Source organism: Haplochromis burtoni, unplaced genomic scaffold, assembly GCF_018398535.1.
Source record: "Haplochromis burtoni strain Fernald_Lab_line unplaced genomic scaffold, NCSU_Asbu1 Contig_112, whole genome shotgun sequence".
In the NCBI taxonomy this organism is placed as follows: Eukaryota; Metazoa; Chordata; class Actinopteri; order Cichliformes; family Cichlidae; genus Haplochromis; species Haplochromis burtoni.
In genome coordinates this window covers 542669-558650 of record NW_024582473.1, presented here as the reverse complement: position 1 = coordinate 558650, position 15982 = coordinate 542669, and the positions used below count along the sequence as shown (strand labels likewise).

General features: G+C 40.0%; 1 protein-coding gene across 1 annotated transcript in view; it reads right to left on the bottom strand.

Moving 5' to 3' along the window:
• spon1b (spondin 1b) overlaps positions 1-15982 on the bottom strand; it is a 112808-nt gene that overhangs the window by 13132 nt on the left and 83694 nt on the right. The window contains exons 8-11 of the mRNA XM_005928359.3: positions 15685-15886; positions 10840-10980; positions 9703-9778; positions 6666-6848 (exon numbers count right to left, since the gene is read on the bottom strand). Of these exons, the coding sequence (XP_005928421.1) occupies positions 6666-6848; positions 9703-9778; positions 10840-10980; positions 15685-15886 (602 nt within the window). The remainder of the gene's footprint in view (positions 1-6665; positions 6849-9702; positions 9779-10839; positions 10981-15684; positions 15887-15982) is intronic.

Sequence of the window (15982 nt, the reverse complement as noted above, 5' to 3'; positions counted from 1 at the left end):
CTCCTAAATTTTAAGCAAATCACTGCATTTCATTTTTTCAGAAGATGCTTTTGAAATGTCAGCTTCTTTAGATGTTTTACATTTTATCCTAGAAGATTTAAACCATTGCGGAAAAAAGACTCAAAAATTCCCAACATTTCCATGCAAAGAAAAGTAATTTCAGCAGGAAACGTGTTTTATTGTCCCACCTGTGCCTTCTGCAGAAGCAGCCTTTCCGCTGCTAAAACCCAGTATTGGAATGGGACCTTCAGATCTTCAGTCTAGCACTCTCCCAAGTGAGCTATTTCAGCTTCACTATCTCAGTCAAGAGGTCCTCATCAAAAAGACTCCATACAGGAGCACTTGAGTCACAGGATTCTCTCTCTACACACCAAACCAGAATCCCCCCACAGCTGCTTAGGTTTCAGCCTGTTCAGTCATCTCAGAGTTGAAAGTGTCACTTTTAAAAAAGCCCTTCCTCGGACACTGCCTTAACTCTCTTTTAATAAGGCGAGTTGCCTGAGGGACAGTCTTATTCACAGCAGGGGCCTTCAGGGAGCGGAAGTCAATATGTATGACCTCGCTGTGTATCAGCTGAAAAGTGAACTGCAGCTTCTCGAACTTAACAAGGATCCACTCTGGTATATTTTATCACTATTAGCCAGAATGGTGCTTCGGGATCTCCCTGTTCTTCACTTACAGAGAGACGCTGTATGAGCCATCTTGTTCCAACACCTCTTCTGAGAATAGCGACTAAGACAGTGACTCAAAAGTGACAAAAGGGAGTCAGATACAAAGAGATCGTTTTGTAAGAATTTTTTTAAAAGAAGGAACGAATGAACTTCAAGCAACTTAGCATGGGTTTTTCTTTTTTTCTTCTTTTTGGAAATGTATAAGCCTCCTACCAAACTGAGAATAGTGTTACTTATCAGAGGTGGCCTAATAAAGCACAGCTAAGTGAATCATTAATAAAAGATACAGGTATTTGAAGCTTGGATGAGGCCTCTAGAGAGCCAAAATATTTCCCAGGAATATTAATCACCCTTGGAGGCGGCCTCTATCCAGCCCCAGCATGAACCCTGCAATTATCCATCTCCCACTGCACACTAACGGAGCGCTAAATGAAAACAAAGGAGAGGCGCTCAGGAACAAAAAGCTATCCATGTTGCTGGCTGGTAATCAATAAGAGGAGTAGTGAGGGGTGGAAGTGTGTGCATGTGTGTGTTAGAGGCTTGTTGAGCCTTGAACAGCTGGAGCTTCACTAGTTTGAGGCCTTGTAGACATCCTGGGAGCAAAAGAAGAAGAGCGAGGAGGTGGGTGGGGAGCAGACAGGCGCTGACTTTACTGCCTCCCAGTATTTGTTCCAAACTGACAACTTCACCGAAAAACGGGTAAAAGCAAACTTCCGAAGTTTTCTGCTCATTTGTGTGCTTGCTGTCATTTTTTTTAAGCAAAGGTCCATCAACTCTGACTGAAATCAGACGAAAAAGTTTCTCATTTGGCAAGAAGAAAGAGAAACTGAGAGTAGGAGGAAAGAAATGTGGAAAAAGTTGAAAGTAATTTGATAACCTAGATTAGCGTGAACTGCCAGTTTAGTAAATATGTTTGTGTGTGTGGGCCCTCACTTTGTGTCAGACTGATAATTGGCTTCCCGCACATACACAATCCTCCACTTGCTCTTATTAGCTTTAACATAAGAGTGAAAGCACGGTGCTTTGATTTCTTTTAGAGATAAACACAATCAAATCCTGATTTAAGTATCCTGGATGCAGCAGGCCATCCGGCACCAAGACCTGATCCACATAATCTTTTATGTTTGAGTGAAGTAATTAGGGTATCCAATTACCTGTGTTTACTCTGTGTGATTAGGGATTTCCTGTATTTTGTCACATATTCCCTTGATGAAACTATATAAACATATCTTCAGATATGCGTGGCCTTTTTCTCAAATGGAGCTTTCATAGTAGCTAGCTGGAGATTCACTTTTTAATGACAAAGGTGCCACCTGTTTCCTTCCATAAGCGCACAGTAATCCCTCATAACAATAACCTAAACTGTCACAATGGAATTTAGGTAGAAAATAATTTCACCGGGCTGTGAAATATAACCAAGGGAACAAAATTCAATTGGTTTAAGCCACAATGAACCACCCAGAGTCACTGAGTGCGTTTTGTTTTTGGAATAAGATAAATAGCGAAGCTTTAATCTGCTTATTTCGAGGGTTCACTGATTGCCCCTCTTGTTGATCCGATTTTAATGTCTCAAACTCTAAAAGGATTAGGACACAGGAAATGCAAACTTTTTTTAATGTAATATTACAAAATTGTGTTTTGATTCATTTAGTACAATTTGTGACTGTGACATTCCACGTGTCGTTGCTCTGTTAATTTCTGTAATTATTGTTTGTGTATTATTATATTTTTAACTTCGTCGCTATTAAGTTTAGGTTTAGGTCCACTTGAAACAAGCTGAAAATTCCCGTGATGAGGCTGAGAGCCAGAGTAGTCAATGTCGTAGCTGTGAAATGATGACTCGGCTTAATGGCAAAGAGAAAAAGCAATGAGCCCAGGTGGTGTAGTGTCCAGGTTTCCTGTAGTGAGGTCTCTGCCCTCTCTTCAGGGGAACACAAATGCATTTCACTTGTGTTTTTTAGGTCAGGACACCTTTACAGAATACAAAAACTTCCTGCTAAAGCTAAACTTTGAATAGTGTGATGAGCTTTTTTAACAGACTGAATTTGAAATTGTGAAGAGAAGAGACTCATTAGTTTGTTGAAGCATTTTTAAAAATGGCTGTTGTCATGTTAGTTATACATTCAGTCACTTACATTACAATTTCTATTCCATCGGACATGAGATTTATTTTTCCGAACCAGCCACGAGAAACCAACTTATCTATCTGGCATTACCATTTTAAGGGGGCACTGATGTGTAGCCATGCCAACATACTGGTTTTGCTAAGGTTTTATGATGTGGAGCAGAGTGAGGTAAAAAACAGTTCAGCACTCCCCAGCTTTCCTCTGGGTGCAGAAGACAAGTGAGTGTTGGCTGCTTTGATTATTGCTGTCGTAGAGCACAGGTTGAAAATGCTTAACAATTTAACATCAATGAATATAACTCTGGTTATACAACCTGTGTAAAATGTCAAGAAAACACCTGCTAACTGTTTAACCACAGTTAGCAACAGTTCATTCTTTTCTGATACAGGATTCTAGCTTTTCAACAGCACTGAGTCTTCTTTGTCTTAGTTTTCATTCTGGCTGAAATACACACAGACATCCATGTAAATGATGTCTGGATGGGAGCATATCCTCTAAAACCTGTATATACCTTTCAGCACTGATTGGCAGCTTGACCATCTGCAAAGGCACAATGTGGATGTGCATAAAGCAAAGAGGAAACTGCCTCTCTGAGATGCTCTTTTTACACCCAGTCATGTTACTGACCTGTTGCCAGTTAAGCTAATGAGTTGGTTTTCAGTACCACTTACATTTTCATTTACATTGTTTCCGTATCCCAACTTTGGAGACATGTTGCGGTCATAAAATTCAAAATAAACCAATATATTTTATGACATAAGTAAATGTCTCAGTTTAAATATTTGTTCTTTTGTGAGTACAGTTTGGACTTTAATCGTTGAATTCTTTATAGTTACTTTTTACACAGTGTCCTAACATTTTTGGAATTTTAGTGATTTAGTGATTAATCAGAGTTCAAAAATTACACTTTAGCATCTTTAATAAATTTTAATAATTTTAACAACTGAATGAAATTTCAAAATTGTGGTTAACCTGAAATCTCTATTCAAACTTTTGGACCCAAGAAAGTCGCAAACTAAATACCATTTGGCCTTATAAATACACTATCAGCATTATTAGTGCCATTTTACATACTGGGGATCTTAACACCTGACAAATTTATATTTATTTATTATTACAGATCGTAATTTATGTTGATAACTTGGTTAAAAGATGCTTAAAGGATTTGTGAATGTGTTCACTGCAGTAGTACATTTAGTTGAAGATCAGATTGAAACTGAGATTTGAGCCGATTTATGTCACTCAAGGAATTAACAGCAACTTTTAATTTATTTTACACTAGGGGGCAGCAGGAAGACACAAACAATGCTGATTTGGCTTGTGGCAAACTTACTAGTCATAACGTACCTTTTTGAAATGAAACAAGGGTCGAGAATATAACAATAAACACAAAAATAAACAGACATTATATAACAGAAATGTTTTTTAATTTTTTAAATCTTTTGTTTCTGTTGTACTGGCTTAAAGGACCAATAACAAGATCATACTGGAAGCCAGAAGTCCAAAACTCTAAAAGCACATATGATTTTTTAGAGGGAGTTCATTTAGTTGTGTTGCACAGATACTTAAACAGTCCTCCAGTTGTTCTTATTAGCTTTAACAGAACAATTTAAGCTTGTTTTGACGTGTGCTGCATGTGTTTGGAGAGAATATAGAAATGTAATTATTCTGCTGTCACAGCATGTGGGCAGACGTGTCAAAAACAGATGGACGATGTTTAATTAAAATGCCTAATTTACTGTATAAGAAGGTATTTAATTAAAAGTAATGGTGTCACAATTTAAAGACATTAAAGAAATCTAAATTAGTGCCACTCAAGAGTTGCTCTTAACTTTTACAGTAGGAGAAAACAAATAAATGAAATAAATGTCTATTTTCCACACTGTGAAGGACATCTTTTTTTTTACTTCTGAATTCGTATTTTAGATCATTTTTATAACGTTATTTGTAGAATTGTAGAATCAGGGCTCTTTAGTAGGTAAAAATCTTCTCTTTTGGCCGTCCTCAGAAGGAATTCAAAAGCAGTTACTTTAAATTTAATAAGGAAGATGAAAAATGATGTGCATTTGCATTTTGTCAGGGTTATTAGAGGTCCTTCTACACAAATGTATAAATATTATTTAAATGGACTGATTCTTATATAGCGCTTTTTTACTCTCCCGGAGTGCACAAAGTGCTGTATACAACATGCCACATTCACCCAATCACACAAGTACTGTCTCTAAACTGAGTGCTTTTCTAACAACATTCGCACACATTCACACTCCGATGGATGCATCAGAGAGCAACTTGGGGTTAGTATCTTGCCCAAGGATACTTGACATGCAGACTGGAGGAGCCAGGGATCGAACCACCAAGCTTCCAATCAATATTTGACCTGCTCCTGAGCTACAGTCACCCGATATTTACTGAAATAAATCTGGCCGATAACAGGCACCACACCTACTGCGGGTGTGGTGCCTGTTATCGGACCCGGAGTTAGCAACATCCCCCAAGAACCCGAAGAGTAGAGTCCTGGCCCCGAGCCCTGCCAGTGTAGCAGAAATGATGATGATGGCAGCAGCCGTTCTTCTCTGCGTGAGTAGCTTAATGTTGTTCTGTGTAATTTACGTTGAGTAGGCTAACCACGTTATTAAATTAATGTATGTAAGGTGAACTAGCAAACATCGTCGTAGTTACATGCTGCTGTCTTCTTGTTTGATGGCAGATGCTCCCTTCACCCTGGCCAAAAAGGCTAAAATGACCAAAGAAAAAGTGGAAAACAGCTAAACATGAGAGGTTTTTGGACAAAGTTTGTGTTTTTTCCATTGTTTAAGCACTGCTTCCAGCCAAGAGTGATACAATATGTGCCCTCTAGCTGCAGAAAAGGCTAACATTGTTATCTTTTTACAAAAAAACAGCTAAACATAAGACGTTTTAGAACAAAGTTTGTGTTCTCCATTCTTTAAGCACCGGTTTGAGCACCATTTAAGCACCGGCACTGTTTCAAAAGTACCGGTTTGGTACTGGTATCAGATAAAACCTAAACGATACCCATCCCTATTTACTAGTTATGCTTTGCTTGGGGATCTTATTTCACTTAATGACATGCAAATCAATTTAAAACTTTTATGTAATCTATTCTGGGCCATAGAATGAAACTACCATAAAAATTTGAGACTGTTCACTTCTTTGTAAGTCAGCAAACTTACAAATTAAAACAGGAGTTTAAATAAATATTTCCCCCCAATATATGCAGCCATGTGAAAAAAAAAAACAGAACTCCGCGAAGTGCTGTGAAAATCTAAGCAAACCCAAACACTCTGTTTTCGTTGCAGTATTAAGTAGCAGTCAGGTGCTGCTAATCACATGCGCCTGATTAACTGATCATCAGTAAGTGTGATGATCTCTATAAAAGCTAAAGCTTTTGCAGTTTGCTGGTGTGAAGAATTTAAGGGTGTGTTGACGCAATGCTACAATCTTCCCAGGTATTCACGTCCTTGCAAATTCACTCCAAGGTCGGAGCGGTGCTCAGAGAAACCACAAGAAAACTTGAGCACTACATCTCAAACTTAAATATTCTCAGCTGTTTCTTTCGATTGTGGTATTATGTGTTGCTTTTAGGGATTCTTTTTAACCTACTTTACTTTGTTAGATTCGGTTCAAGTGACAGTAATCAGTCTTAGGTGCAGCTAGTGAAAGTAAGAAAAAAAGTGGTTAGTCACATTTAATTCATGAGTTAACAAATTACTTTTATCACACAGAGTCAGGTAGGCTTGAATAATGTTCTTCCCTTAATAAATGAAACTGCCATTTAAAAACTGCAGAGTGTATTTGCATGAGTTATCTGTCAAATAATACCTGTGTGTGTCTGTGTGTGTGTGTTTACCCTCTCTGCTGCATCCTGGGCCCATGCAGGGCTGGAAATCTTGAGTGTGGGGACACGGCACGCTGAGATCCAGCTGGGCCTTCAGCATCCTTTGTCTCATCCGGCGACCTTTTTCACATGTAGAGCTGCTACAAGCTGACCAGGGAGACCATCCTGAGTAGATGCACGTCTCAGGTGTGTCATCTACGAGAGAAAGATCGGGATGACTGGGAGAAGAATAATTTCATTTTTTTCAGCAAATAAATTTTCTTTTGCAAAACTTAATTTTCCTTTTCACTCCAGCAAAGTTGCTGAAGTCATTTGTCACATGCAGTGGGAGGGGTGAGGGATGAGGGACTGCACTGACATTGATTGTATAAAAACTGCATCCAAAGGTGATTACCACAGGTAGTCGACCACAAGAGGCCACAAAGTGACATCTGAGGGGGAGAGAAAGGAGCTGAAGGGAGAAGCTGGAGAGGAGTGTGATTTGTGAATGTCCTGTCCAATTATCAGTGATAGCAGAGCTATAAGAAGTAGCAGGGGTACTGGCTTCAATTAATAATGCTCCCTCAGGGCTTCAGAAAGGCAGAGAAAATGAGACGAGAGGCGAGAGAGAATATACTGCCAGGCCACAGAGACAAACGTGAGTGGGTCCAATTCTCTGGGATAAAGTGTAATGACAGGAGAATGAGGGAAGAAAGGAACTGCCGACACTAAGCGGAAGGTAAGAGGAGCGTTGAGCTGATGTGTAAGCAAAAGCGTCAAAGCTTCAGGTGGACCTGGGGGATCAACCCAAATAGATACTCGTCTCTGTAGTGTCATCTCATGCAGAGATAAGGGAGAAAGCGAGGACAGGTAGCGGAACAGAGGAGGGGAAAGAAGCAAATGGCTCATGACTGACTGAGGAAGACATTCATTAGGTGGCAGGAGATCCTTGTTAAGAATTCTGCTGTGTGGGCAAAAACCTTCCCTCTTCTCAAAGCCACTTCTAGTAGAAATAGGCTAAAACATCTACGCGCACCATAAACAATGTCATGCGACAACCCATATATGGGCTAAAAACCGTTAAACCATTAAAAAACAGGATTTAAAAAACAGGTTACAGCAGGCAGTAACCTCTGGATCTGAAAAACTGCTTCAGTGTCTACAAACATGTGTCAGTCCTTACAGACTGCCATTTAAAACAGCACTGAAAACATATTTACAGCCTCCTTTCTGTAATTTCCTCCTTAATAACTGTACACTGGGTGGAAAAAAAGAAACACCCTCCGTGCAGCCACTTACATTCATCTAGATCTCATTTTGATTGACGGGCATCTCAAATTTGAAAGTGGAAGTCATTTTTTTATACAACTTTTATTAGTCTCTCACATCGTTGAGGAGAAATTTTGGCCCACTCTTCTTTACAAAGTTGAGTCAGTCATTTGATGTGGACTGGGACAGAGGTGGACTGGGGACAACCTCTCAGTTGTGGTCCCCACCCCTTACTTTAGTGGTCTGGTCAAATTTGACCAGTTTGTTTTAATAGCTCTTAAATTAGCATAACAAACATTTTTCACCACCAAATTCAGTTCAGTGGGTCTTTCATTTGGTCGTTCAGTTCCCATTCATTTCCTATGAACACCACAGATGCAACAAGGTTGATTAAAACACTCAAAATTCAACAAAAGGGGTGATCATCACTTTTTTAAATGTTCAAGTGCAAAGTGTGCAGGATGTCATAAGGCCTTGAGGCAATCAGACGTAAAACACAATATTTATGAGTGTTTTAATTTGTAAATCTATTAGATTTGACCCAAACATGACAGGTACCACAGGCATCTGTGTACCATCACAGCACTTCAATTTAGGTCTGGACTTCGATTGGGTAATTGAATTCTTTGTCAGCTATTGTGTTGTAAATTTGTTGCTGTGTCTGGGATCATCGTCCTGTTTGGAACAAGCTGTTGGACAGATGGCCTCATATTTGACTCTGGAATACTTTGGCGTCCAGAGGAATTTATGTTCAATGACTGCAAGCTGCCCAGGTCGTGTGGTTACAAAAGAATCTCAAATCATCACCCCTCCACCACCGTGCTGACAGTTGATACTAGACATTTCTGCTGAAATGCTGTGTTTGGGTTGCTCCAAACGTGGTGCTGTGCATTCTGGCCAAATATCTCTACTTTGGTCTCATCTGTCCAAAGGACATTGTTACAAAAGGCTTGTGGTTTGTCCAGATGCTGATGTTTCTTTTTCCTACTATCATGAACTTTAAGATTTAACATCCAGACTGAGTCCTGTAGAGTCTGAATTAAAACAAAAACCTGTGCTTTTACAGAGGAAGGCAAACCTCGTAATCAGGTTGATTTAAATAGCAACACCTTGCTTCTACTTATCATCTTAATTCTCCTTCTTAACAATTTGTAGAAGACGCAACAGAGTCCTGTGAAAACTTTTTCACATAACTTTACTGTCTTTTCTATAAAGTTTAATGGTTAAATAAAACTACTGTCATAACTGTCATAATGAACGTCTTATGACTTTATGCCAAACAGTTAACTCTCACAAACAGCTTTCATGTGCAGAGCCTCAGCCATCAGTGTCCAGACTGAAAGCATCTCTGCTGCATCACAGAATATCAGGTATGTTTGATAAGGGCAGGGCTTGCTCCAGACGCAACTGTGGGGGTCTGGAGCTGTGGGGCGCCCACCTGCACACAGCAGGGTGGAGACAAAGCCCTGGCAGATGTGTGTTATGACTATGTGACCTTCCATCTGAGTCTCAGATGATACCAGTTGTGTCTGTAATGAGCTGTGCGTGCGTCCTTGATAATCTGAAGACACTGAATCCCTATTGTGGCTGCTCATTTTGCCAGGAACAAGGTTTAATAGTTAAAGTAAAAGTTTTGCGAACAAAGAGGCAAGTTCAAAGCACAGGAATGCAATATCTTATAATCATGGGGTTTGAATAATTAGTTAAACACTGAGGCTCTCAGGTAATCTACTATGTCTTGTTTGGGGTCTTTCCCTGAACAACTTTAATTAGGAAAGAATGTATGTGAGTGTGTGTTTACCTGTCTCCTTCTCCTCTTGTCCGATATCTGCTACTATGTCATCTATGGTGTCGGGGACCACATTACATTGCTCCCCCTGTGCACACGAGGAAAGATGTGACCACACACTTAAACACTATCAAAAAGCATGTTGACAAAGCGTGACTTTGAGACTTTATTTCTGAAGTTAAAAATAGTAGTTTAACATAGGATGAATAACACTAATTTAAGGCAGACCGCTTATTCATTTACCTTTTTTTCTGCTGTGTATGTACGTACTATATGAATTTTAAATAATAAATTACTTCAAAGTACTTCATTTCAAAAAGTTTTTCTATACTTGGCTCTCTATGATCTCAGTGAGATCTCACACTCACAGCCGCCCACCTACTCCTGAAATCTTTTGTTTATGAGGGCCAGCCAATCAGGAAAAAGGTTGGCCTAAAGGGAGGGAAAAGGAGCTAAAACAAGGTCCAGCAAAGGTCCCTGTAATTAGGGATAATTTTAATTGTCATGCATAGATACTTCAGTATCTTCACTGCAGTGAAGTATCTTTGCATGGGAATGCAAAGATGCTTTATGATACTTCAAAAAGCAGTGGAAAAACTGCATGGGCCACATGAGGCGAGACTAGTACCTGTGCTGGTGAGCTAATTTGCAAGCAGGTTTGTCATCTGCTGACCTTCACTGGCTTTGCTAACCATTATTACAACACAAACTCAGATTCTAACAAATCCCACAATTAACATAAAAAGCTCACTGATGGCTGTGTGTGTGTGTGACTGGCATTTTTATTAGTCAGATTCAAAACTTTTTTTATGTTAACTTTAAAGTTTAACCATCTACAGCAAAGGCATCAACCACAGTAGAATTTCACATAATTTCCTATGAATTAAACTGTGTGCCTTTATTTGTGGTTGGGATTCAAACTTCCCTTATTTCAACATGAAATAAGTTAGGCGTGAAAGTACACATAAAATAGTACACGTAAAATAGATAAGAGCCAAAATCGCTATTGGCATCTGTTTCTGCCAAATTTTTATATTAAACATCAGTGTAAGAATCGGTCCCTTAAAGGTCTCACCACAGTAAAAAGCTGCAATGTATAGTTGTGTTTATTTGAAGCCCTAAACACATTCACACAGATGAAATTTTTACCTTTCTAGCAATGCGTTCCACCACTACCCTGGCCACAGGGGTGATTGCTCCGCCCTCTGGGTCATAGAACGGGCTCTGGAGGTGGTCCAAACTGGTCAGAGGTCGGATCTTCTCCTGAGGAACGGTGGGCTTGTTTGGTGACTAAAAGAGGCAGAAGAAAGGGTGTCGATGAGCTTATAAGGTGTTTAACATGAACTATAAAAAATAATAAAGCATTTATATTATAAGTGACAAAATACATGTACACGCTGACAAACCTAATGATATTAATTTCTATTATGTTTTAGATGTTTTATTGGTTTAAACATTATATAGATTGCTGCATCCCTCTTTTATGCTTTTAGCAATCTCTCTGGGCAAAAATATTCCACCATAGCAAAACTAGACAGATGCTATCGCCCAACTAAAGGCAGACCTGCTATACTGAAATCCCAATCAAAGGGCTCTTACTTTTCACTTTTATCTCCCTAGGTAGATGTCACAGAGTTTCAACGTGAATCTAAAGGTGAATCAGCTCTGACGGCTCTTTAACAATCAGGGGAAAGCGGACGTGTCCAAATAATATGCAATGGCTAAAGATCGGGTCGTGAACTGAAAGAGAGCTATTCACACTCTCCCATATTAGGATTGAGCAAAGCACTTGGTCTAAGAAGAGATGGTGTCCTAGAGGAAAACATCTGCTCTCCTATATTGTGCATCCAAAATGCCTGAAAGAAGAGAGTCCCAGTCCTCCACTGAGGAATGGTTAGAGTAATTAAAGTTAAACAGCAAATATTTAGGGCATGGCAATTACTTGTGGGACAAGAATACTAATCCAATAGCAGCCTATTGTGAATGCATGTCTGTGAAACAGGCTTTTAAAACGGGAACAACAGAATTCTTCTTGAGTGAAGCAAACAATACAGAAGTGGCTTATTCATAGTAGAATAATTAAAAAAATGAATAGCAACACAATAGCTTTTTGATTTTGATTTTCCATCCTGTTCCAAAATGGAGAGGTGGGGAAGTAAAAAAGGCGTGAAAGATCTTATCGAATCACAGATTTTCCCATAAACCACCTGGTCTACAGCTTCATTTCTGTTTGATCTCACCATGCATCATTTATATCCATTCAAACAGACCCTTAATAGGAGATACTTTGTTTCCAGGTATGTGTGTGTCATAGCATGTGTTGCCATGTTCAGTGAGGAGATAAAAACATGTGACAATAATAAATTATTCTCTGTGTTCTCTCAAGTTAACACCGTTCTGTTTTGATGTATTTTAATATATTCAGCACCACTAAATAAGCCATTAGAGGAGGTACAAAGTTACACTCTCATCTCCACTGCAATAGTGTTAATGATTCTCTTCATAACTCTAGCATGGTGATGCTTTGGCGCTGTGTTGGAGCTATGCAGAGCTTTGCAGGTGCACATCTACATGTTAGAGTTGTTTATTGCCACCACAGAAGATGTTAAAATTAACAGGAAATGATTTAAGCTTTACTTTTAATTCAAATGTTTTCACATAGGAATTAGAGCCATTAAAAAAATCTCCACTTTGATATAGTTGTACATATATTGTATCCAGTACGGGTCCATACTGGCTTGGATGTCGCCCAGATTAACAAGGTCCGCGTCAGGTGTTGAGGAATCAGGACACCCTGATGAGAAGTGCGCTTCTGGAACAAAATGGCATAGGTGGGTAAGAGATGAAAATAGGGTGCTGTTGGAATTTTACTACACAAGTAATCCGAGAGGAACGGGTTACATGAATAGCATGAGTGACCTATGGAATCTTAGATACCCAGGATCCAGATTGACGGCGAAACAACTAGTAGCTCAGTGTTCCAACATTAGGAAGAAGGAACTGCTCTCACAGCTGGAGATTGATGAGGTACAGCACAAATGCTACAGCAGCCAGGACCATGGATCAGGGGGCAGACCACAGCAACCTCCCTGAACAGGGTCCAGTAACCGTCACAGTGGCAGACATCCAAGAAAGGCAGGAAGAGTTGGACAGCACCAGGCCCTGACATGGTTCAGCCAAAAACCTACCTCAGTACCACATGGCAGCTCCTGTCAGGCATCATAGTGGCTAACGGTTGTCAACAAAAGAATTGTGGTTACTGTAACTTATGCATGTTATGTATCTGCTTAACGCAAGAGGGGGTGTGACACCCTGACATATGAAACATTTTAAGTATGCTTTCTAGTGGGGATTTATGCTGAGGATTGTGATGGTGTATTTCTTCCCACACGTGTGTTTAATAAAATCATTGTTTTGACTCACTTGGACCACTGGTCGTTTGTCTCACACCTCAATCACGAATCGGGACAATGATCAGGCACATGGCTACAATACATGAGCAGGGCACAGAAAGGAATTGGCAAGAATACCAGAGGAGCAAAACACCAGCTACTGGTAGACAGAACAGTCACCCAAGGCTGCAACACCAGACTGACCAATCTGTGCACTGCCTGGATTGATTACAAGAAGGCCTATGACTCAATGCCCCACAGCTGGATCCTGGAATGCCTAGAACTGTACAAGATCAACAGGACCCTGAGAGCCTTCATCAGGAACTCAATGGGGATGTGGCGTACAACACTAGAGGCCAACTTCAAGCCCGTAGCACAAGTCAGCATCAAGTCCGGGATCTACCAAGGAGATGCTTAGCCCCCACTGCTGTTCTGCATAGGCCTGAACCCGTATGAGATCATTAACAAGACTGGCTACGGATACTGACTGTGGAATGATGCAATCGTAGGCCACCTCCTCTACATGGATGACATCAAGCTGTATGCCAGGAGTGAACGAGACATCGATTCAGTGAAGGTAACAGTCGTCCCAGTGGTAATCGGAGCGCTAGGTGAGCGACTCCCAAGCTAGGCAAGTGGCTCTACCAGATCTCAAGAACAACATCCGAGATCTCTGTCCAGAAGAGCGCAGTCGTAGGAACAGCAAAGACACTGCGCAGGACCCTCAAGCTCCCAGGCCTCTGGCAGAGGACCCGAGCTTAAAGGATAGACCGCCTGCAGGAGCGAGAGGGGATTTTTCTTTTAAATATAATGTATCAAGTTCAAGCTTGGCAATGTTGGCTTATTTTAAATGACCATGTACAAAAGACTCTGTTGCCTCGGTTACTGGTTGAATTCATATTATCCTCGCATTTGCTAAGCTGAATAGCTTTCTTCCATCTGCTTAACGTCATTTCCCTGCTTACTTTCTCCTACATGTCCACTGGATTATCTAACTAAGACCAAAATGCAAAAAAAAACATTTTCTTCTTACATTTTGGTTGAAAAAATTGTATTTGTGGAAGAAACAAAAAACAATAAAAACAGCTTCACTAATGTCTGCAAACACAAAAACTGCAAAAGCATTTTTGTATAGTTTATGAGAAAGTGTCTGGAAGACTACGTTCCTCCATATGTCTGCATGTGGGTGGCAGGAATTCAATGTCTGATGCACAGGATGATGCATTCATTATCTCGTAGTAAAACTTTTACAACAATACATTGTTTTTACCCAAGTAAGAAGACATTATCGGCTTGGAATGTGTGCTATTTAAGGACAAAAAAAACCCCAGCAGGGTCTAGGCAATGCATAGTTACATATATTACTTGTGTTATAGCCCACATTTTATACAAAGGCTGACTCATACACAGAATAAAAGAACATGGTTACAAAAATAGCTCACTACTGCTCAAAGTTACATGTTTTTAATGAGGAAACTGTATACTTTGTGTATACTTCCTTTTGAAAATGGTGAGTAAATTGACGACACTTTTATTAATGTCCCTAATTTTATAACTTCGAATACACGTGCATATACAGACAAAAACCTTGAATTATATGAATGTGAGTGTCAGTGTCAGTTAGAGCGCTTAGGTAGAGACTATGTGATAAAAGACTAAGAAGAAACACTTCCATGTTTACAAAGTAACAGACGTGAGTTGAAAGAGGACTGGTTCTATGTAAGTGAGGTTTTTGAAAGGTATTTACCACCTCCACTCTGCAGGGTAAGCTCCTTGCTTATTCATGAGCTTGTAAACTATAAATAAATCCCTTTAGTCTCCAAACGGTGGGTTAATATGGCTGAGCACCTTTCATTCCAAAAATGAAGAAAACTAAAGAAGTCTCTCAGAGTAACAGACAGGTGAAAGTCAAGAGTGCTGTGATGTGATGAGGCAATTTGCTATAAATTCTGTTTAATGCCAGCACAGCCGCACAGCACTAAACCTTCTAATAACAGGCAATAAACAGTTTTATCTCTTAGAATTCACTTGAAGATATTATACTGCGTAGTCCATCTGATCTGGTGTTAAAAATATATGTAAATATTTGGTCTGGTCAGAACATCATGGAGTATTACACCATTAAACTGTGACAAATCTTCGATGCCTCTTCTGCCTGTCACACTTTACAGGTGTCTTCTAGTGGCAAAAACATTTGAAATAAATAGAAAGGTTCTCCGAGAGTGTTTTCAACCAAGGCCAATGCCTTATTTCACAATTTTAGCGAAAATGATCCAGATACTCAGAAGATTTTCATGGGATGAAATCACCTCAATCGGGGGTGGATGTCGCTCAGGAGGTAGAGCAAATCACTTGTTTATCGTAACATTGGCGGGTCAATCAAATATCCCTGGGAAACATACTATTCCCAAGTTGAATGTTTGCAAATGTGAGATACACTTAAATAGAAAAAGTGCTTGTATGAATGGGAGAATGAGGCAAGTTGTATAAAGAGCTTTGAGTTTGCATTTGCATCAACAGTTATTAACTTTAGCCTGGCACCTTTTATGTGATCTTGCTAACCAACAGCAAAGATCACACTTGTAGAATCAGGATACACCACCTCATATGTGACGCCACTGTCAGTGCCTGCATCCCACGGGATGAGGTCCGTCTCCAGTCTCTGGACCCAGCCACACTCCTTGGTACAGAGGTCCTCTCCTGACAGCCCCACATTCCAGTCTGGGCTGGGCCCGAGCATGGTGAGGAAGGACATCAGGTGACGTGTCCGGTCTACGGAAAACTCTGCTGAGGGAGCTGCTCGCCTAGGAATGGTGGTGGAGAAAGAAATCACAGAAGGTAAATAATTCAAAGCATATCCTAAGTACTACTGTAATGGCAGAGCATAATAATCTCATCAT